Source organism: Periplaneta americana, chromosome 1 (genome assembly GCF_040183065.1).
Source record: "Periplaneta americana isolate PAMFEO1 chromosome 1, P.americana_PAMFEO1_priV1, whole genome shotgun sequence".
Taxonomy (NCBI): domain Eukaryota; kingdom Metazoa; phylum Arthropoda; class Insecta; order Blattodea; family Blattidae; genus Periplaneta; species Periplaneta americana.
In genome coordinates, this window is record NC_091117.1 from 51,387,768 (window position 1) to 51,410,562 (window position 22,795).

General features: G+C 36.2%; 1 protein-coding gene across 4 annotated transcripts in view; it reads right to left on the minus strand.

The window, feature by feature from the left end:
- Pi4KIIIalpha (phosphatidylinositol 4-kinase III alpha) overlaps positions 1 to 22,795 on the minus strand; it is a 97,959-nt gene that overhangs the window by 17,982 nt on the left and 57,182 nt on the right. For all 4 annotated transcript variants that reach the window (XM_069819612.1, XM_069819620.1, XM_069819603.1 and 1 more), the window contains 8 exons: positions 20,999 to 21,164; positions 18,325 to 18,528; positions 15,889 to 16,144; positions 10,008 to 10,165; positions 9,053 to 9,181; positions 7,679 to 7,830; positions 4,548 to 4,777; positions 2,211 to 2,437 (listed from right to left, as the gene is read on the minus strand). In XM_069819612.1, the coding sequence (XP_069675713.1) occupies positions 2,211 to 2,437; positions 4,548 to 4,777; positions 7,679 to 7,830; positions 9,053 to 9,181; positions 10,008 to 10,165; positions 15,889 to 16,144; positions 18,325 to 18,528; positions 20,999 to 21,164 (1,522 nt within the window). The remainder of the gene's footprint in view (positions 1 to 2,210; positions 2,438 to 4,547; positions 4,778 to 7,678; positions 7,831 to 9,052; positions 9,182 to 10,007; positions 10,166 to 15,888; positions 16,145 to 18,324; positions 18,529 to 20,998; positions 21,165 to 22,795) is intronic.

Genomic DNA, 22,795 nt, shown 5'->3' on the forward strand with positions numbered 1-22,795 from the left:
TCTTCCCATAGTCTTCAAAAGCTATTTCAGATGTTATTAAATGTAATTTCAATTATGCGTTTTTCTCACTTGTGTTTTTTTCTTCTTCAGACTCCATAAAAACGTAAAAACGAGGTTTTAGTGTGCGTGCGTGTATGCATGTACGCGTGATGTTTACATTACATATGTTAACAAGGCGCTGGTTTTCAAAGTGTTCTGTGCAACCCACCCTTTGTCCAGCATTAATCTAAATCCTAGCAAACCTGTGTGCGCAATGCTTGGAGTGACAAAAGTGCAATTTGGAAGTGTGGGATGTTCGACGAGAACATGTGGGAGTTACAGTCCGAACTTAAATCTGTACACACAGAAGTGTTTCCCATGGAAATAATACTTACCCCATTAGACAATTGGAAAAAATTGCAACATAGAATATTGGTACCCATTTCATTTACGCATGTTTTGATGTGTTCTATTACGCTCTGGTCTTCAAAGATGGCATTTAGTATTCACTCTGTATGTATGTGTATGTGTGTGTGTGTGTGTGTGTGTGTGTGTGTGTGTGTGTGTGTGTGTGTGTGTGTGTGTGTGTATATATATATATATATACAGGGTGTTTCAAAAATACGGGGCATAATTTCAGGTATGTATTTCCCACATGCAGACAATCAAAATAGTTCATTACAACATGTGTCCGGAAATGCTTCATTTCCGAGTTATGGCCTTCACAACATTGAAATTCACCGGAACATTTTTCTTTCCGCAGGTCGTTCTCATTACAGAAGATGTTCAAAATGTCCACTTCCTGCTTGAATACAGACCTCACATCGATGTCTCATTGACCTGCGAACACGATCCCAAACTCCAGGAGTATTGCGTATGTCCTGAGAACATGCCACAATTCGATTCCGAAGGGATTCCAAATCAGGCACCGGAGACGAATAAACCAATGATTTTAAATGGCCCCACAAGTAGAAATCGAGAGGGTTCAGATCAGGTGAGCGTGGAGGCCAAGCAATTGGGCCACCTCTACCTATCCATCGATCAGGAAACCTTCGATCCAAGTACCGGCGAGCCGTAAGACTGAAGTGTGCAGGAGCGCCATCATGCAAGAAGTGAATGTGTTGACGATTGATCAGTGGAGTGTCTTCTAAAACATGAGGTATGGTGTTTTCCAGGAAGTTTGTGTACGCCTGGCCCGTAAGTCTGTTTACAAGTACATGGGGTCCAACTAATCGATCACCAATGATACCGGCCCACATGTTGAGGGAGAACCGCACCTGGTGATGAGATGGAACAGTTGCACGTGGGTTTTCATACGCCCATACATGCTGATTGTGGAAATTTGTTATGCCATCTCGTGTAAACTGTGCTTCATCTGTAATTAATACTAAGGCAGGAAAGTTCGGATTTACACCACACTGCTGCAAGAACCACTGACAGAACCTAACTCGTGCAGGGTAATCTGCTGGTGACAGGGCCTGTACACGTTGCAAATGATAAGGATACAATTGATACTCTTTCAACAATTTCCAGACAGTCGTATGAGGAACATTGACTTGCAACGCTACCCTTCGTGTGCTGATAGAAGGAGTCATGTTCACAGCCTCCAGAATCTCCTCCTGTACTTCTGGAGCTGTAGATCTTGGTCGTCCCCTTCCCAAACCAGGAGAGTTAAATTTTCCATACTCGCACAGACGGTAATGGAGACGTACAAATGTCTTCCGATCTGGACATTGTTGCTGTGGGTACCTCTCCTGGTACAAACGACGAGCCAGCGCAGCATTGCCGTCCGCCTTACCGTACATGAAGTGTATCTCTGCCAGCTCTTGATTTGAATACATGTCGCACAGTCTAACGCCTACACAACACTGAATGTAACCTTTGCCTCGGAATGAACTGTCAGAGTGCCCTCTTAATGTCTCCTTTGACGGCAACGACCTGCGGAAAGAAAAATGTTCCGGTGAATTTCAATGTTGTGAAGGCCATAACTCGGAAATAAAGCATTTCCGGACACATGTTGTAATGAACTATTTTGATTGTCTACATGTGGGAAATACATACCTGAAATTATGCCCCATATTTTTTAAACACCCTGTATATATATATATATATATATATATATATATATATGAAATAGTGCATTATTTTTTAAGTATTACTCATATTTTCAATCACACTTCAGTGTTATTCCTACACATACTGTACATATAGGCATGCAATGTTTATGTTACCAGTAGTTCCAAGATGAGGTTCCTTTTCTTAATGTAATCCTTAACGAACACATCTGCATTCACAACTCGCTTGCTGCGAGCTGATCGTTTTGACAATGTGTTTGTGCTTGAGGACAAGGGAACTGTGTTAATCCATCCTGTTGCAGAGCGCGCAAAATCTCCTGAAGTAGATCGAAGATCTGACTGTATGGATGAGAAAGTAGAGTGTGGTCCATACAGATCGAAATCTGAAAATAATCAAGCAATGCATTATTTTGGAGAGTTTTTGGACAACAAATTATCACTTTCCAAGTATATTGTACAATGGCAAAGATCATTTTGTGGTTTTTAAGAGAAGCCAAAATCAAAATGTAATCTAGACTTTCTATTACACTGTAAAAAGAAAGTATTTATTTAAACATTTGGAAGGAATAAACAGTATGTGTGGTACAATGTACTTTACAATGTACTTCAAAGGTTTCATAAATTCTAATGTTTGTAGTTTCAAAATTCCCAAAGAATAATTAAAAAAATGAATGTGTAGAAGAAATCAACATAGATAGGCCTACTTTCTCATAAAACAGTTCACATGAACTATTGAGTTCCTTCATCATGTTGCAAATGATATTACAGTTTATAGTTTATTTTCTTGAACTACTATTCAGAAGATATATCTAAATGTATTCAATTAATAAACACCTGAATAAGAAGACGAACTTTAGTTTACTGGATTGCATATAAGGAAAATTCCCTATAATACTACAATTAAGTAATTTTAAATTGTACGATTTAAATAGAAATATGTACACTGAGCTACAAAAGAATACGAAATTATATCGTTTCCCGAGGACTTTATCAAACATTGAGAGGTGGAAAGCTATTTTCCTGACATTGGTTTTGTTTAAAACATGTAAATACGACTTTTATAACGTGTTCAAGTTATTATTTAATATGAAATGATTTTAAATTATTCAAATACTTTTATTTTACAACATTAATAAGAATACCACACGAAAATAGTGAAACTGCAGTTTATATGGTATGCCACAGTCTTCCTTATTATACATGGATGCGGTCATAGTTACAATCGATAAATGGCCAGTTATATTTCATACTTATTAACAAAAAATGCTTGTGGGAACTCCGCAACTGTCCAACATACCCATGTGTTAAGATGGCACTGATAAGTACCGGTAATTGATTTTTTACAAATTTATATAGAACAGCTCCAGAAATATTGTCACTACTTTTAATATTATTTTCCTATTTACAAAAATTTCCATTTAAAAGTGATATAAATACTCAAATATGTTAGTGGTATACTGTTACTCCTTCCTTTTAATTCATAATCTTTAAGGGCACGGATGACTTAATATTGGTGAAAATTGATGAAAAATTTGCTTTTTTTTATTTTATTTTTCTTTTAAAGAAATCTACAATCTTTCCTCTTTCGAAAAAATATAAAGTTTCGCAATTTAGAAGGGCCTTGACATCACAGCAACCATTTTTAAATGCCCTGGCATTTAAATACCTCGATTCAGTATGCCCAATTCTTCACTGTTTCCTCGCATTTAATTTTTCTAACATTCTTTGCATGCAAAATGCTCCTTTACAAAGCAATTCTTAACCTATTACTTTGAAATTCGGTACAGAAGGGCAAAAATATGTAATGAATAGAAATTATGCTGGCTTTTGAGCAGCTCACAAATATAAGATATATAATTATTACTTTCTATTACTTTTGGAATTTCAAAAATAATTTCTGTACAGCATTCTCGATTTAACGAAATAAAAAAAAAATCCTCAATAATAACTAGGCCTACTCATGTGACATTAAAAGCCAGCATAAATTTGTGAACTATATCTATGACTAACCTTACGAAAAAGTATGCAGAAAAAGAAAATTAACATTAAGATCATAAAATGTAAATGATAAGTAATTTTTCAGGATTCAGGATGTTGATAATCGAACAGCATTACCTATAAAGACATTCATTCGAATTATTGTAACAGCAGCTGACATTTTACACTCATGAACATCATGAACAATTAATTCCAAGCCTTGGTGTAGGACTTTAAAAAAAAAAAAAAAAAATTGTTTCTCTCAAGGACATTTTTTTCGGATAATAAAAAATTAATTGCACACGACAATATTCTTACTCCCCTCACACAAATTACGTTGTTGAGCCACTGCATCTTACTATAATAATTATATAAACATTTTTAAATCACCCTGTAGAATACAAACAATATTACAGTTACAGATAAAGAAGAAAAGAAGTGTAGCTCTACATTTAATTTTTTATTAATTTTCCTTGTAACTTACTGTATGTCACAATATTGCATAAGAGAACTTACCTCCAACCACACTGGCCTTGAGGTACTTTTTATCAGAGTGCATTGTTTGCCAGAATCGGACAAGGACCAAGATATCTTCCCTAAGTTCTGCTCCCCGCTGAGTAGGACATCTTGGAGGGCAGCAGAAGTAATCCAAACAGTTGCAGTAGATGCGTTCACGAAGAACATTCTTACTTAGTGAGCGGGGCAACACGTCTCCTTGCAGGAGGGACAGTCCACAAGCCAGCAACCTACAAGACCACATCATGATACAGACAATAAAATATGTGGCTAGGCCTATTACAAAAATGTCAAATACCTTCTCATTATACATTTTACACCAGGGGCGGTTTTGAGAGGAGGCAGAAGAGGCCAGGCATCCTCTTCCTTTACTGAAGCATTAAAATATTGCTATAAACCAAATGAAGCATTTAAGACAAAATTTCATACTGTCTTACAGTTTGGTTTCCCCCAAGTTAGCTTCTTACAGAGTAATATTTTCGTCTCTGTAACTTTCTGTGGATTAAAAACTCAAAAAGTTTCATATCCATCGTTCAAGAATTAAAACAGAAAATCAACGTCCCGAATTTAAAAGAAAACCTACAAATTAAACCAAACCCTTTAACTCTATTAAATATAGAGTATAATCTAAATCTAACACAAATACTGAAATCAGAAGTAAACACTGAAATAATGAAACAATTGTCTTTAGAGACAATGAATATTAGGTACCCTCCACAAAATTGGCTTCTTTTATACACCAATGGATCCTTGATCTTCAAGGAACAAGGTGCCGGTGCAGGTGTTACGTGCTGTCTCTTCTCACTTTATAGATCTCTTGGATATGGAACAACAAGTTTTGATGGAGAAATCACTGCAATAAGTGAAAGTCTCAGGAATCTTCTCTGCCACATCAATAAATTTAAAAATGCAGTTATATTGTCAGACTCCAAAGCAGCTATTCTATCAATAGTCTCTAGACACACACCTTCATCTCAAATGGCAGAAATAAATAAAATGCTCTCTCAATTAATAACACTCAATAAAAGAATTGTATTCCAATGGATACCATCCCATTGTGGAATCCTGGGAAACGAGAATGCGGATGCTTTAGCAAAGAAGGGCAGCACTGCTACTTACAGACCTGTTACTAAATCTACATATTACTCTGTGAAAAGATTTATTAAATCTACATATTTAGACATCAACAAACAAAATTTGATAATACAATCTCAAGGGAAAAAATGGAACTCTCTGCATCATAATCCTCAGTTGATTCCCGATTTACCACGCAAATCATCTGTAGCTGCATTTAGATTGGCAACAGGCCATGACTGTTTGGCCAAGCATCTGCATAGAATTGGAATATATCAGTCTCCTAACTGTCCATTGTGCAACTCAAATTAAGAAATGGATTCAGAACATCTCAAAATCTGTGCGTCAATGGCTAACCATGACAATATCTTTGAAAAATATTGGAATGCAAGAGGTCAAATGACTTTATTGTCAAATGCCTGGCATTAGAAAACAACAACAACATATTTTCATCTCTACTATGCAACATCTAATTTTATGTGAATCTGAGGTGAGGCCAGATAAGGAATGGCCTCTAGGTTGTATGTGTGACATCATGTTTGTCATGGTTACCAGTGAAGGTCACTAGACAAAGCACAATGTGTAACAGAGGCCCAGTCAGTCCAGAGCAGACAGTGCACTTGGGAAAGCTATTTTGTGCGGTATTTATTAATAGTGACTTCATTGTTAATTTGAATGTGATGAAGAGATGAAATTATGTTAAATATATCGTGTTTTGTGCTTGTCTATGCGGATGACGTGAATATGTTAGGAGGGAATTCACAAATGATTAGGGAAAACACGGGAATTTTACTTGAAGTAGAGAGATAGGTTTGGAAGTAAATCCCGAAAAAAACTAAGTATACGATTATGTGTTAGCATAGACACCACCTTATTCTAGTGCCGAGGTCATGGAAAACATGGGGCTCTACCTCCATCCCCCCCCCCAAGTGCCTTCATGGGTTGTGACTAGTACGAAATTGAAATATAAACATGGGAAATTTATCCTAAGAGCTGTCATTTACATCTGTGTTTTATCACTCTATTCAAAGCATAATAAGATCAGAATATAACAATTTAATATAATATTACAATGCTTCTAAAGAAAATGGGAGATAATATCACAGTATAGTATATACAGTCACGAAGCTTGAGTTGTGAGGGTGCTAGGAACAATAGACTGTGCCAGTACTATTTCGCATTGTATGTAATGAGGCGATATTAGCGATCCCAGTGGTTAGCAACTATCTATGGATGCATATTTACTTCGTGACTGTATATACTAGACTGTGATAATATACAGTACATTCTTATGGCATTTCAAACGAAAATGTTGTTAAAATTTGTAAAAATATTTTGCAAGATTTCTTGTACGTGCTACATAATCAATTATATTGTACTTCCTTTAGTTGTATTCAACATCTTGTAGATTTTCTTTTATTATTATCACTTTTTTTTTTTATTGTATATTTCAAATTTTTTTACCTAGGTATTATGTTTTCCTTTTTTTAAAGTGATATTTTTCTGTTGTATATTTTTTTCTGGATCTTTCATGGTCACCTGGGATATTTGGCAGACGACTTTAAGTATTTTCCTCCTAATTTAATTGAATTTCACGAAAATCTGCGGTTTCAACATTCACATTACTTACAGGTCAATAACATTTACACACAACCTCCTATATGACTTTACTGTAATTTTAATTAAGGTATGGATCAAGATCATCATCTTCACTGTCCAACTTTCCAGTCTTCCTGCCAAATACCAGGAGTGCAAGAGAGCAAACGACATCATCATCAAGTGCTCAACATTAGATACCAACCATCCAACAACCAACCGACCCGACCACCCATCCACCGACCGATCAGCAACTCAGTTTCTTTCAGTAGTTGCATTAGTTTTTCTAGCCTCATGGTAGAGGGAAGTAGCACTTTTCAGCATCAGGAATGTTGAAAACTCTTATTTGCGCGAAAATCTAGTCAGTGAAGTTTTATATTATCACAATATTTTCTCTAATGAGAAAGTAAAATGTTTACTGACAGTGTGTTAATTTAAAATAGACTCCCAAGATCACTAACCTGAATCTGACACCAACAGCAGCTACGTGACGATTCTGATGACCATCTCTGGTACCAACAACCATAGGCAATGACCGATGAAGCAAAGTTGCTAGCATTTCAACCTTTTCTTGGCTGCAGTACTTTGCTGTCTCTACAATTTCTGAAATAAACTGGAAGAAATATTATAATTTTATTTATATATTTTGCTTTACATTATATATTCAGCTTTAGAATGAAGACTCATAATAAGAAAAATATATTTCTGTATAACTCTGCATGTAGTTCCAGCCTAATGTCTTGCCCATTGCCAAATTATAGTCCCGTCGCTCTTATTTCCAGCAGCCAATCACGTTGCAGGTCAGCTACATTTAAATGTGTGCGTCTTTTGATTCATTGCTGATGACGTTGTGCACTTCCTAAGACTCGATAAATACTTAATATAATCGCACGCCATTTTGGCTCTTTCGTTGGCATTCACAGAAAGCACATGAGGATGTTATTTGCCGCTCAATTATTTGCTCAATTACAGTGCGTTTGATTTATTATCATAGGAGCTACGACATGATAATGTTTAATGATGTGGCAAATAGATTCCTCGTCTGGTAGCTTGGCAACGAAGGAACAAAAATGGCGAACGATATTACCTACCTAGACTTCCTAAGGCGTAAGCAAAGAGGAGGAGTCATGCTGGAAATCGCAGCAACGCGATTATAGATAATACACAACCTGACAAGTCCTTCATTTTTCTGTGATACCCAATTTTTACAACCTCCAAAAATCTTGCAAATTTGTATGTATTATATGCTGTGATTTTCATGAAATTTAAGAAATTGGTGAATATATTACATTAATCCAATATGGCCATTGTATAGTTTACAAAATCGTTCACGATATTATCAATGACTTCATGGCCATCCATTGATTCCAGGAAATTACCTAGAATTGTATTGGCCTTCACCTAATTTCGCTGGCACATGCTGCCACTGAGTACAGAAAGAGATAATATTAGAAGGTGAACAAAAACACGCAAGGTATTGCAAGATGAATGAATTAGAAGTTTTTGCCAACAAGCAAAAAAGTCCTATCCAACCTTTTCTAAATAATCCACCATTGCTTTCTACTCGATTTAAAACTGTTATTGTTAAACAACGGCTGGAGGGATAACATATTACCCCAAACTGGTTCGATGATGGCTGTGACATGTCAGCTTGAAGTTAGCAATCTCCTGAATAGCTTTGACTCTTCATGAGCTGTCTCACCATGAATTATTTGTAATGTGATAACAAGAAACACTATGTCAAAATACGAATATCCATAAAAGTTTGTTATATAAATACTTCTTTACTCCATTTTCTAATTTTCTGAGAATATTTTGAGCATTATTTACATTACCTGCACCCATGTATCATGAGGTTTCACGAACGGGGGACTTGGCTCCAATTTGCAACCCTCATACGCTGCCAAAGGACTCACTTCCTCTACCTCGTCAGAAAAGAGGCCTAGTTTTTTGTCGATTGAACACTGAAACATAAAGAAGTAGTATAAGACTCAATAAAGGATAATACATTAGAATTGGAAGTGTTTTGTAATTTTGTTATGGCTGTGATGTGTTCTTTGTAACGTGTTTGAAATGATCTGCCTGTCTGTCATATGTAGAAGTTGTTGCAGGTGTTACATTTGAGTTTGTATATACCAGTGTGGTATATTTGTTTGTGTTGTTTGTGTGTTGAGATTTTTTTGTAGAGTATTATTTATTCCACATATGCAGAAAACATCACAAATGCTAACCACACCTACAGACACATCAACACAGACATGGAAATTCTACACATCCAACCAAAAAGCCAGAAACTAAACACACTAGAACAATACGAAATATATAGACACACAAAAACACACCCAAATAAAATTCTCAACACACAACTCAATTTCAGAACACACACACTCTTTGGCTCCACATTGCACTACACAAACACACCCCCACAGGAAACAAAACAAAAGGCGCCAAACCAGCAACAGCCAGTTCTGAAAAAGGTCGATAATAGACCAAAACATTTAACCAGGTACAACAGAATTTAACACGAGAAAGACATATAATACATATTTCGAAGTGATATAGTGTTAAAAGTTGTGTAATCAAGAAGTATATATCCCACATTTGATTGCACTTTACATAATTAAATGAATATTACATGCACACGTATAAAAAAAAATACACATGAAGAGTTAAAAAGGCTAAAAATGTATTAAAACTACATATGCCTAAATCCATTCGACTTATATGATGTGCAGACACATTCCAGATAGAATTCATGTATAATGTTACTACATTATTAAGACACCTTACCTGCCATGCAGAGAACATTTCCTGCAAAAATCGCAGTTCTAGATCAGGTCTTGCAGTGACCAGCCACTGCCAGCACTCTATGGCCGTTGTCATGGCTGTCTCTGTGAAAAGCTCAACCTGGGACCACGCCACTACATGCAGAAGGCTGCGATGTATTCCTGTTAAACAAACAAGTAACAATTATTTCTGTGCAATTAACTATTCAACTATTATGTACTTTTTTTTTTCTATTTTCTGTGTTTCATTTGGCATAGTAACACTGTGATACTAGAACTATATTTACCTACTTACTTACTTACTTACTGGCTTTTAAGGAACCCGGAGGTTCATTGCCGCCCTCACATAAGCCCGCCATTGGTCCCTATTCTGAGCAAGATTAATCCTGTCTCTACCATCATATCCCACTTCCCTCAAATCCATTTTAATATTATCTTCCCATCTACGTCTCGGCCTCCCCAAAGGTCTTTTTCCCTCCGGCCTCCCAACTAACACTCTATATGCATTTCTGGATTCGCCCATATGTGCTACATGTCCTGCCCATCTCAAATATCTGGATTTAATATTCCTAATTATGTCAGGTGAAGTATACAATGCGTGCAGCTCTGCGTTGTGTAACTTTCTCCATTCTCCTGTAACTTCATCCCTCTTAGCCCCAAATATTTTCCTAAGAACCTTATTCTCAAACACCCTTAATCTTTGATCCTCTCTCAAAGTGAGAGTCCAAGTTTCACAACCATACAGAACAACCGGTAATATAACTGTTTTATAAATTCTAACTTTCAGATTTTTTGACAGAAGACTAGATGACAAAAGGTTCTCAACCGAATAATAACAGGCATTTCCTATATTTATTCCGCGTTTAATTTCCTCCCAAGTGACATTTATATTTGTTACTGTTGCTCCAAGATATTTGAATTTTTCCACCTCTTTGAAGGATAAATCTCCAATTTTTATAGTTCCATTTCGTACAATATTCTGGTCACGAGACATAATCATATACTTTGTCTTTTCGGGATTTACTTCCAACCCTATCGCTTTACTTGCTTCAACTAGAATTTCCGCGTTTTCCCTAATCGTTTGTGGATTTTCTCCTAACATATTCACGTCATCTGCATAGACAAGAAGCTGATGTAACCTGTTCAATTTCAAACCCTCTGTGTTATCCTGAACTTTCCTAATGGCTTATTCTAGAGCGAAGTTAAAAAGTAAAGGTGATAGTGCATCTCCCTGCTTTAGCCCGCAGTAAATTGGAAAAGCATCAGATAGAAACTGGCTTATACGGACTCTGCTGTAAGTTTCACTAAGACACATTTTAATTAATTGAACTAGTTTCTTGGGAATACCAAATTCAATAAGAATATTATATAAAACTTCTCTCTTAACCGAGTCATATGCCTTTTTGAAATCTATAAATAACTGATGTACCCTTATACTCCCATTTTTTCTCCAATATCAGTCGAATACAAAAAATCTGATCAATAGTCGATCTATTACGCCTAAAACCACACTGATGATCCCCAATAATTTCATCTACATATGGAGTTAATCTTCTCAAAAGGATATTCGACAAAATTTTGTACGACATCAACAAAAGTGATATTCCTCGAAAGTTACTACAGTTAGTCTTGTCCCCCTTCTTAAAAATAGGTACGATTATGGACTCCTTCCAGAACTATATTTACGTAGGCAAATATAGCAAATAAATTAACCATGTTATGTGTTACGATACAACTCAGGTCTATAGCTTCCGACTGTTATATTATACCTGGACATTGTTTACTAATCAGTAAACCATACAGTAGGCCATAAACACCGATGGTTTTTGTAATTGTAACTGTTTACATTACTGCTAGGCAGCACTGTTGCGATATTTACTGCCGAACAGTGCACCACTTAGGGTTTAGTCATTATGCTATGTTGGTGTGTACAGGAGCGTGTTGCCAAAGTAGAAACATTTGAACAAACTCAGTTTCAGCTACAAAGCAGGAGTTTTAGAGACATTTAACATACGAAACATATTGTACCTTCAAGGAAAACTTTGTTACAGCAGTGAAATGGCGTGAAAAAGGATAAGGTCTTGAAAGGATGTGTAGGAGGAAAAGACAGCATGTGAAGACATTAGGACTCTTTTTAACTATTTCCAAATGCTGAAGAAATAATTTGATGACCTACTGAATTATTTACAAAGGTACACATTACACGAACTGACAAAATTATGAGCAAATGTGTGTCTTCAGATGGGAAGTTTGTTCTGATTTTAATACAAGTTATAAGGATGGCCTTTATCACCTTTCCTGTTCAACCTCTATTTAGAGGATTTAGTGAAGAATATTGTTTTCAGAACATGGGAGCGGTGATAGTAGAAAGGAGAAGAACAAAGTGCATAAAATTTGCTGATGATACAGCATTTTAGTAGAAAAAGAGTAGGAATATGCTACTGGAGTTAAACAACAGTTCTGGGCAGTATGGGATGAAGACAAATGCAAACAAAACGAAGACCGTGGTTATCAGAAGAAAAATAAAGAAGGTAACGTGCGAATTCGAAAGAAGGCAGTAGAGCAACTGGACAGCTTCAAATACTTGGGATGCACTGTAAGTAGTAACATGAACTGTTGTCAGGAAATGAAAAGAACGATAGCAATTGCAAAGGAAGCTTTTAACAGAGAAAGGGGCATCTTCTGCGGACCTCTGGAAAAAGAATTAAGGAAGAGATTATTGAAGTGCTTTCTGTGGAGTGTAGCATTGTATGGGGCAGAAACCTGGACATTATGATGAAATGAAGAGAAACTACTGCAAGAATTTGAAATGTAGATATGGAGAAGAATACGACGTGTGAAATGGATAGACAAAATAAGAAATGAAACTATCCTAAAAGAGTGGGTGAAGAAAAACTAATGCTGGAACTGATCAGGAAGAGAAAAGAAATTGGCTGGGTCATTGGCTAAGAAGTAACTAACTACTGAAGGATGGTGAATGGGAGAAAAATTCGGGGCAGAAGAAGATATAAGATGACAGACAACATTAAGATGTATGAATTGTATGTGGAGACTAAGGGTACGAACACGTTGGCGCCTAGCTTTAAAGCTAGCAGGCTCCGCTATCAGTGTTATGAAAGACAAAGGAAGCTTGGTGTGCACAAATTGGAGCTTATTTGCTGGTCGCTTTAATCTCTCAGCTGACTCACAGCTGATTAGGTCATCTCCTTGGAATCTCTGTGTGACTTGATATCGCTATGAATACAAGTAGTGAGGACGAATTTGATTTATTAGACAGTGCAGAATCAAAGTGGTTATTATTACAAGAATTCTTTTCGCGAGAGTGTTCCCTTCACCCTATAAATAATGAAAGGGTTGCGTTTGGTGAATATTATCTTTTTAAATATCTGCGGAACTTTCCAGAAAAATTCATTAGCTACCCGAGAGTGGAAATCGAAACTTTCCATTATCTTCTCTATTTAACCAAAGATTTCATATAGAAGGCTTGGAAAAATTGCTAGGGAATCCTATTTTGCAGGAAGAACGGCTTATACTCACACTGAGGTAAACTGTACAATTCTTACAAAATAGTGCCTAGTGAACATTCTCAATAATTTATTAGTTATTATTTATTTGTTTATTTTTTTTATTTTTCGTGGTATTAAGGCACATACAGAAGAAAGCGATTAAACTCTTGAAATGAGACTGAAGACTCCAAATCAGGCCTATTGGTGAACGACGAAGTCCATTCATCCGAATTCATTAGTAGTTTGTAATTAAAAATTAATTAAATTCTACCTCCAGTTTTGAATCTATACGAAAAGTTAATGTCGTGGCAGGTCTTTCGAACACATGAGCAATAAGATTTTCTACATCCAATGTGTGCAGTGTTTTAAAACTTTACAACCACTGACACAGGATTCCCACCACGAGTGAAGCAAGTGGTATGCTCAAGGCGGACCTTGACAGGCTGCTAGCCGATAGTCGGAGTAGCCAAGAATGATATTTCCCACTCCGTTTATCATTATCACCTCGTAGCATCTATGATATTCAAACAATCACGCTGCAATTTTTTGTATTGATAGGTCAATGTCCAAGGGAAGCATAGAAAACAATTAGAAGTCAAAATATTGTTTTTAAAAGTGAGAAAAAAAATACTAACTTTGAAGTGATCTGCTCACAGAAAAAAATTTACGGCAGGCGGTAAACTTTTTTGTTTTTCACGTTAGATGGGGGGTCAAAGCGAGAAAAATGTTGAGTAAGAATGGAAATTCGTTTTAAAAGTTACCGCTACTCAAAATCTTTACTGGTTACCAAGTTACGGCCAATTAACGTCAAAACTAAACCACACGCACGTAATTTAAAATAGAATACAAATTTGTGTAAATTAAAAAGCACGAATTACACAAATAATTGATAAAACTCGTCTCTACTAATTACACAAGTCATCATTGACATCTGGTCCACAGACCACCTCTCCAAATCTCTGTTAACTCCACACCGAGACTTGCGCTGCAAGCTTGAAAGAATGACTGAAACCATTCTTGGAGCTTACAGCATGCTGGAAAGCTAGCAGTAAAGTGACCATCCATGAGCCAACGTGTGCGGTGTCATATGATTCTAGCGATTCATTTCCCCCCACTACCGCTACCAACTACTCTACCAGCTAGTCTACCATCGTCAACGTGTTCGTACCCTAAGGGAAAGGTAGAAAATAGGGAAGATTAGAGAATGCTGGGTTTTGCAGTAAAAGACACACCTTTCAATGGCAGGGTCCATAACTTGTCATTATTTGCCTCAGCTCTGTGAGCGCTATCTTGGCTCTATGAGTGGCTTATAGATGACACTAGTGCTGTGAAACATAGACCACTTGGTTCGTCAGAGATTATCCAGAGTGCACCACAGGCAGTGGGTCCACATTACACTCGTAATGAATGATGGAGAATGTTTGGGATGTCACAGAGAAGAAACCGGAGTATCTGAAATAAAACTCTGTGTTCCCTAGACCACGGACTCATCCAGCACAAGTTATAAATTCTAAGTGGATCAACCAGGATTTGAACCCAGGCCTCATAGTTTATAAGCCCAGTGTGTTGGCACTGAGCCACCATCCTTATAAAAAAAGAGTTATTTTCTAGATTTTTTGTCACAAATTTTAATATTTACTGTAGTGTCTTGTTACTTTTGAAAATGAATTTCTTTTTCATATTTTACAATCATTTATAAATAATTCATATAAAAGGCATAATATGCCACTAATTTTTATTTCATACCTATAGTATAGTTGCTTATTAACGGAGAAAAATTCGCTCCGGCACCAGGGAACAAACCTGGGACCCTCAGTTCTACGCACTGAATGCTCTAACCATTGAGCTATGCCGAGGCTCAATCATCAGCAGTGGATCGAATCTTTCTCCTTTGGTATTTTCCCTTACTAGTGGCCTTACTCCATGTTCAATATTTATACTGACACATACTGATGATTGAGTCTTGACGTAGCTCAGTGATTAGAGTGCCCAGTGAGTAGAACTGGGGGTCCTGGGTTCGAATTTTTCTCCATTAATACTCAATCATAACCATAACAGAATTATCTATAGAATCATAATTTTATCTTTTAATGTAAAACACATGATTTAAAACAGTGCTCAAGTCTGCATGCCTGCAATCTCAACTAGTTACAATAGTAGCTGTACCTGACTGCAGACCAATTTGACGACTACAGTTGTCTCATATGAAAGGGATACGATTAATTTTGTATTAAAACATGCGTCACTGAAGTTACATCAACTGATCAGAGCAATCAATAGCCTAATGTGAGCAGGCACTAACAGAAGACGTGAATTACAAATCTCAACAATTGAATACGAATAAGCCAGAAGACTGGGTAGATACAAATCACAACATACCTGGTGTGTTAATCAGCATGGCTGTTGCCCTCCACAAGGCAGCCCTGTGTGCGATATTATCCTTGTCACGACAAGCTTTCCTCACAGCATGTATCAGGGTGTCCATCAGGTTACCCTTCTCCCCCTCACTCTTGCCTTCCATTTCAATTAACATGCCATTCACTTCACCCGCATACCGACTACGCAATGACAGCGATGACACAAACCGAGATGAGTCACTCTTTACACAGCGGGGCCTCTTGTCCAATGTGCTTATCTAACAACAAACAAGTTTTACAAAATGTTAGATAATTTTCATTGTTTCCATAATTTGACTCTATTCTATTTTATTATTATACAGAGTGAACAATAAGTATGGAATATTGTTAATAATTTCTTAAATTTTAATTTGACAAAAAAAAAATCTATACAAAAGCTGTTAGAGATAAAATACCGGGTGTTCCAAAATGAATATTGGGGTTTTAAGGCTTTGTAGTATTTATTACATTTAACATACAATTATAAATAATACATGAAATGAAAGAGCAACTCAGTTTTGTACGCGCATACACTGTTTCCTCTGTCTGCCATTAGAAAGTGTGTTGAACAAGTGAGAGTCTTTCACGCGTAGCCCCAAGAAATCTGTTCGGAAGGCTAGTCGTGAATTAGCAATTCCAGCGATGTCTGTGTGGAGAATTTTAAGGAGACGCATATGGAAGTACACGATTGGTTAAACGACGTTGTACCCGACCGCTGGATTGGCCGAAAGAGGCCGAATGACAGAGCTCGTTTTGCATGGTCTCCACGTTCACCAGATCTTACGCCATGCGATTTTTACCTTTGGGGTTTCATGAAGGATCGTGTGTATGTACCCCCGCTACCAACTGATCTACCAGACTTAAGACAGATGACTGAAGCAGTTGCTGCAACAATGACTCCACACACACTGATCAAGGTTTGGGAAGAACTCGCTTATCGACTCGATGTGTGCTGTGTGACGAATGGTGCTCACACTTGTAGCAAAACTGTCTGAGTTGCTCTTTCATTTGGTGTATTATTTATAATTGTACGTTAAATGTTGTTGTTGTTTTCTAATGCCAGGCATTTGACAATAAAGTCATTTGACCTCTTGCACTCCAATATTTTTCAAAGATATTATCATGGCCAGCCACTGAAGCACAGATTGTGAGGTGTTCCGAATCCATTTCTTGGTTTGAGTTGCACAATGGGCACTTAGGGGACTGATATATTCCAATTCTCTGCAGGTGTTTGGCCAAACAGTCATGGCCTGTTGCCAATCTAAATGCAGCTACAGACGATTTTCGTGGTAAATCGGGAATTAACTGTGGATTTTGATGCAGAGAGTTCCATTTTTTCCCTTGCAATTGTGTTATCAAATTTTGTTTGTTGAAGTTTAAGTATGTAGATTTAATAAATCTTTTCACAGAGTAATACGTAGATTTAGTAACAGGTCTGTAAGTAGCAGTGCTGCCCTTCTTTGCTAAAGCATCCGCATTCTCGTTTCCCAGGATTCCACAATGGGATGGTATCCATTGGAATACAATTCTTTTATTGAGTGATATTAATTGAGAGAGCATTTTAGTTATTTCTGCTGTTTGAGATGATGGTGTGTTATTACGTTAAATGTAATAAATACTAGAAAGCCTTAAAACCCCAATTTCATTTTGAAACACCCGGCATACAATATACAATATGATACCAGTGTTCGAAAGAAGTTAGTTAATCAGTCATACAGAGTGTGATAGTGAACTTTATTTTTTGAAATGGCATCCTATACTAAAATTTACATATTCCGAATCTTCATTAAATTTTACGAATCAATGTGTAGAAATTTCACCCATTCACCTGTTTCATGTTTTTTTTAACTATTTATTAAACTTGTTTCGTAGACTTCAAACTTGAGACAAGTAAGTATGTAAAATCATGCTAAGTAAGCCATAAAGACTAGTTATGTTCCAAGTTCCAAATCTCATAACCTTATTCCTTTGCTGTGGTCGTGCCAGAGAATCAGTCCCATTCCTAGGCATATTGTAAGGTTTCGTAACAAGCTGTTTTTTACGGTGATGGGTTCTTAGCCTTTCACCTAACCATAAGCCATAAAACTAAACAAAACAATTTCACTAACCAAACTTTACAACAGGTGCTCAAAATGAGAACCATTCACAGGAAAAAAATATCCCAGTCTATCACGAAAACAGTCCATTACACTTCTTACAGTTACATGGCTGATCTGTTCCATCTCATATCTACAATGGACTGTTTTCGTGATAGACTGGGACTTTGACTGAGTTTGTTTACAGGAAAATAATTGCAAACACATTTCTGAATGCTCAAGTGAAACGCTGTGAATGCAATCAGAAAGCAAGTACAAAGATATGACATAACGAATTTTATTTTCTCGTATAGCAAAGGAAGACAATAATTAACATCACTCACACTGAGTGGCGCAGACTGGAGGTTCAGCCCCGTGTATTGTAGCATGCTCTCAGTGGCTAAGGCCAGGCCTGAGTGATGCCACATGCCAGAGCTCGGAATCTGGTTCAGGTAATCTTGGAGGTGAGAGCGTGTTGCATGGGGTGCCCACTTCATGGCCTCCTGAACGATCCCTTGACAGCGTGCAGCAAAATCCTTCACAATGCTCTAAAATAAATAAATATTTAGTTAGTATATTTGTAAAACAATAAGGATAAATTGTATTACAAAATTAATAGAACGACTATGAACTCAATTCAAATTAATTTTAGGGACACCTATGACATACCTGGACTTGTTTTACGAAATGAGTTTTGGTTCGAGTCCTCAAAGGGGAAGGATTATCCTCATGAAATTTTTGCCACTGTATTGGAACAGTGTCCATATAGCATCGTTATGAATTTGGGAAGCTACAACAGGTAGCAAAATCCGGTTTTGACAATCAGTCATAATGGGCAGCAGAATCATGCTGACCATGTTACTCTCATACTGATTGGATGATCGTTCACCTCTGCTGAGGCATGTGGACGTGAGGCCAGAAGTCAGCTAATCGGCCCTTCATGGCTTCTTGTGCCACAGATGAGTATGATGATGATCATCATGATTATGATTATTATTATTATTATTATTATTATTATTATTTAGTCAACTGTCCGAAGACAGGTCTGAACCCCACAACTGAGACCAACAAGGCATTACTCATGAGGTAACTAGACCAGAAGATTATGGGATAGGGTGGTCAGTTCCTTTCCCCCTCCATTGCATACATCGCCAACTAGCTACATATTACACTAATATAATCAGACTTAAGATGTATGCAAACAATTGTTTTTCCGCTAACACATATCATCAAGTGAGATTATTATTATTATTATTATTATTATTATTATTATTATTATTATTATTATTATTATTATTATTATTATTATTATTTTGGAAGTAAACCCTGAAAAGGCGACGTATATGATTATGTCTCATGACCAGAATATTGTACGAAAAGGAAATATAAAAATTGGAGATTTATCCTTCAAAGAGTTTGAAAAATTCAAATATCTTGGAGCAACAGTAACAAATATAAATGACACTCAGGAGGAAATTAAACGCATAATAAATATGGGAAATGCGTGTTGTTATTCGGTTCAGAAGCTTTTGTCATCTAGTCTGTTGTCAAAAAATCTGAAAATTAGAATTTATAAAATAGAATTTTCCCATTCTATTTTTTTTATCAGTATTTTTTATTTTACTGCAAATTCTCATTATTGTGAAATATTATCTACTGTAAATTTTAGTTTATTGTACACAAATTTCTTTAAGACATTTTTAATGTCATCTTAAATGTTACAGTTTAACATTCTTTGTCTTTGGTAACCTCACCAAGTTGAGGAAGATTAAATATTAAACTAAATTACCGGTTGTTCTATATGGTTGTGAAACTTGGACTCACACTTTGAGAGAGGAACAGAGATTAAGGGTGTTTGAGAATAAGGTTCTTAGGAAAATATTTGGGTCTAAGAGGGATGAAGTTACAGGAGAATGGAGAAAATTACACAACGCAGAACTGCACGCTTTGTATTCTTCATCTGACATAATTAGGAACATTAAATTCAGAAGTTTGAGATTGGCAGGGCATGTAGCACGTATGGGCAAATCCAGAAATGCATATAGAGTATTAGTTGGGAGACCGGAGGGAAAAAGACCTTTGGGGAGGCCGAGACATAGGTGGGAGGATAATATTAAAATGGATTTGAGGGAGGTGGGATAAGATGATAGAGACTGAATTAATCTTGCACAGGTTAGGGACAGATGGCAGGCTTATGTGAGAGCGGCAATGAACCTCTGGGTTCTTTAAAACTCTTTTGTATTTGTAAGTATTATTTATAATATTATTATTATTTTTAGTAGGGCATTCCTAAATTGAGTTCTATCTAGCATTAAGGTCCTTATTTTCTACTTGCAATATAAACATAATTAAAATGGCATACTTTGCACACTTTCATTCTATAATCGAATATGGATTAATGTTCTAAGACAACTCATATGTAGCTAAACATATTTTTGTTTCACAATAGAAAGCCATAAGAATGACAGATCTGCATAGAAGGCATCATGCAAAAAAGATTTTCCGAAATTTAAAAATACTGACCTTACCGTGTAGTAACATTCTTTTCCTGATGATGTTTTATATTAAAAACCAAGATACATTTAGTTCTAATCACAATATTCATAACTTTAATACAAGACACAAATCAGATCTCCATCTAACTTATGTTAGCCTCAGCTGTATAAAAAAAGGAGTTTGCTATCCATGTATTGCAGTCTTCAATGCATTGCCTAATTATTTCAAAGCTTTGAAGAGCCAAGAGAAAAAGTTCAGAACAGAATTAACAAAATTCCATCATATTCATACCTTCTACTCAATTGATGAATTTTTTATTATTATATAAATTGAATTAAAGTGCTTGCTATGTATCGTATATTTTTGTGTAACTTTTGACTTGTTCCTCATCTCAAAGCTACAATGTTGATATAAGGTCTAAGAAATACAATAAATGAAATGGGATAAAAAATCTCCAATTCTAACTACAAAATGGTACTCCAACAAACAACTGAATGAAGATATCAAGAGATGTAATCTTACCTCTCTAGCTTCCAGTGTGTCCATCAGAGGAAGACTGTAAGGAGTACTGGGTACTCTCAATGTAGGAGTTTCCTCATTGGGATCAAGTTCAAGTGAGTATGACAGAACTTGAAGAATATCCAACATGCTCCACAGCACATGACAGTTCCACAGAAGATGCGGAAATCTGTGGAATTGAATCATTTATGTATCAATGATCATACATGTAAGCGTAATATTACTTAAAGATAAACACCGAGAAAACAGTTATGAAAATATCTAGGGTACAGAATGAAGATTAAAATATTAAGCTTTAGATATAAAAAAAAAAAATCAATAAATTTATATACTTAGGATCAGAAATAAATTCAAATGGGGAAAATTCAGAATGAAATTAGTAAATGAATACAGGAAGTTCAAAAGATTAAATAATTGATTTGAAACAAAAATATACCTACAAAGAGCAAGCTATAAAAATATATTTGAAACCAGTCTTAACCTATGTTTCAGAAACGTGGATATACACAGAAAGAGATCTATGCAAACTCCAAGCTTCAGAAAAAAAAAAAAAAAAAAAAAAAAAAAAAAAAAAAAAGAAGAAGTCGAATGAGTAACGACCACGTCAGGAGAACTATAAATATAAAATAAATTAACAACAAACTTAGAAAACAATAGCCTCAAATGATTTGAACACATAAAAAGATTGGAAAATACAAGATTACCAAAAAAAAAAAAAAAAAAGTTAAATCTAAATGTGAAAGCTTTGATCACATATTATAACAAATTGATCAGCCTAATGGACTTTCAAGTCAACCACTTCTAATAATTTCACTGTGCTGCCATTTATCTACTGCAAAATAAGTCACATTATAACCCTTATGAAAGTGCATGGGGCAACTGTACTTCCATCTAGAGGTCATTACCAAAAATTCTTTTTCAAGGCTCTAGTGGTTATTCTCATTTTATGTTACCATTTCATAACATGGGAATGGCCAATCTGATACAGTATACTATATTATGTGATCAGGGGTGAAAGCAAAGCAACCAAGAGAATGACAACAGGAAAGGTGAATAGACCAAATTAAAAGAAACCTGTAGGAGGTGATCACAAATTGGAAGAAATATGTTGTTGTTTTCTAATGCCAGGCGTTTGACAATAAAGTCATTTGACCTCTTGCACTCCAATATTTATTAAATGGCAAGTTGTAGCCGATTTAAGTGAACACCATATTTTAACGTTTTGGTGGCTACTTCATTCACACACAACCCCCAGAATGTCTGGAGGACCACACCTGCTGTTGGTAGACGGGTCTATTGGATCTAGCTGGGAGATCTTGTTGATCACTAGCCTTCCCTCCTTAAGCCACTGGATGACGATTTTAGTGCCATAGCAGGTCAGCACTAGGAACAGAAAAGTAGAAAGAGGAGGAAGGAAAGGGAAATGAACCCCTGGCCTCAAATTCTCTAATGCCGTCAGGGTCGAAGAAAGTAAGAGTTCAGTCAGAGAACTGGATAGGAAAGGGTAAAGAGAGAATTAGGTATTGAATAGAGGAAAATTATACCAAATTCAGTCATTAACTCATCAAGCTAACCAGTGCTAATTCATGAGTAGCCCCTCCCTTTAGTTCAGCTTGTAAAATTATGCTTACTAACAGCTGCATCACGGGAAGGTAGGGATGGGACATTGGGTATTTGTCCAGGTTGGATTGGAAGAAATATACAATGAAATATTTGAAAAGATAGAGACAATCAGAGCCATGAGTGGGACCAGTCGATACCTGACTGGGATTCTCTATACATGCATAACATCTTCACACC